Genomic DNA, 1560 nt, shown 5'->3' with positions numbered 1-1560 from the left:
TGAGAAAGCAAGTCACCAAGTCTGAGAATTGAACTGTGGTCAGCCATGTGGGAGTGTCCAGTGCCTTAACCACCATGCCACCTGCTGGTCCCAATAGGTGCTTTTAATTCAGCACCTGCTGCGTGTATTATTTGGGGCAAATGAAGACTTGAATGGGTATGCTCCATGCCCTCCTGAAGCTCCCAGGCCGGCAGGGAGGTAGACTTCGGTTGAAGTCATTTTGGTTGTGGGAGTACAGGGGGCTTCAGAGCATGACACGGGGGGACCTGGAGAATCAGAACATTCAGGGAAGGCTTCTCGGAGGAGGAGACATGTCAGTGACCATATGTTTTCATTTCTCCTGGATACACACTGGCATGGAATTACTAGGTTATAGTAGATACATGTTTAGCTTATTATTATTTATTTAATTGTATTTATTATTATTTTTAGAGAGCTTTTTGCTATAGGGCATGTGTGCTTGCCAGAGAGAAAGAGAGAGACAGAAAGCGAGAAATTACCACTCCCCTACAGGGGGCATGGCCATGCCACAATCCCTTCTCCTCCATTCTCCTCTTGGGATCTTGGGCACGCACGCACATGTGCCTGAGTTTTACACGCACATGTGCCCGGTGTGAGTTTTAAGCTTCCGGGTCCGGGACTTGGACTGTGGTCAACTATGTGAGAGTCTAGCCACATAACTTATGCCATCTGCTGGTCCCTATTCTTATTATTTTAAAAATTTGACCAGAGAGAGACTGAGAAACAGAGGGAAAGTGAGAAAGCAAGCCACCAGATCTGGGACTCAAACCACAGTTGGCTATGTGGGAGTCCAACACCCTCAACCACCACACCACCTGTTGGTCCAGTATTATTTTTCATTTGCTAGAGAGTGCGTGCTGGAGAGAGACAGAGAAGCAGGGGTGGGGAGCACCGCATGGAGGGTGCTTCGTTTCTATCTCTCCTTCCTTTTGGGATTTTGGGCATGTGTGCACATGTGCCTGGTGTGTTTTTCAAGCCACCAGGTCTGGGACTTGAACTGTGCAGCCAGTCAGGTGGAGTCCAGTTACCTTAACCACCATGTGACTAGATGCTTAGTTTTAGCAGATATCTCCCAACGGTTTCCTCAGATGGGTCCCTATCGACCATGTATGAGAGGCCCTGGTTGCCCTGGAGCGCCCCTTCTGGGGGATTCTTGCAGTCTTCTTCATTTGAGCCATGCTGGTGGGAGCGTGATTCAGGTTTGAAAGTCCTGGACTGCCAACCACCCTGCACCCCCGTGTCTTCTAGGTCTACCCAAGATGGAGGTGTTTCAGGAATACTACGGACTTCCTCCGCCCCCTGGAGCCTTTGGGCCTTTTCTACGGCTCAACCACGGAGACATTGTGGAGCTCACCAAGGCTGAGGCCGAACAGAACTGGTGGGAGGTGCATGCGGAGGCCACGGAGGGGCGGGACCCAAGGGTGGGGTCCTGGGTGCAGGTGCCCTTGGGCTCTGCAGGGGCTGCCTGAGACAGGTGATGTGGACATGGATTTCTGGGCTTGGGTTGGCCCTTATTATTGTTACTTCTTTTTTTTTTTT

General features: G+C 50.6%; 1 protein-coding gene across 2 annotated transcripts in view; it reads left to right on the top strand.

Moving 5' to 3' along the window:
• The window catches only part of VAV1 (vav guanine nucleotide exchange factor 1), a 53719-nt gene that overhangs the window by 38647 nt on the left and 13512 nt on the right, over positions 1 to 1560 (top strand). For both annotated transcript variants that reach the window (XM_006170235.3, XM_006170236.3), the window contains exon 20: positions 1270 to 1406. In XM_006170235.3, coding sequence (XP_006170297.1) covers positions 1270 to 1406 — 137 coding nt within the window. The remainder of the gene's footprint in view (positions 1 to 1269; positions 1407 to 1560) is intronic.

The sequence above is a fragment of the Tupaia chinensis genome, unplaced genomic scaffold, assembly GCF_000334495.1.
Source record: "Tupaia chinensis unplaced genomic scaffold, TupChi_1.0 Scaffold148210_1, whole genome shotgun sequence".
Taxonomy (NCBI): domain Eukaryota; kingdom Metazoa; phylum Chordata; class Mammalia; order Scandentia; family Tupaiidae; genus Tupaia; species Tupaia belangeri.
Note: the sequence above shows the minus strand (reverse complement) of the source record. Positions and strands in the feature narration are given on the sequence as shown.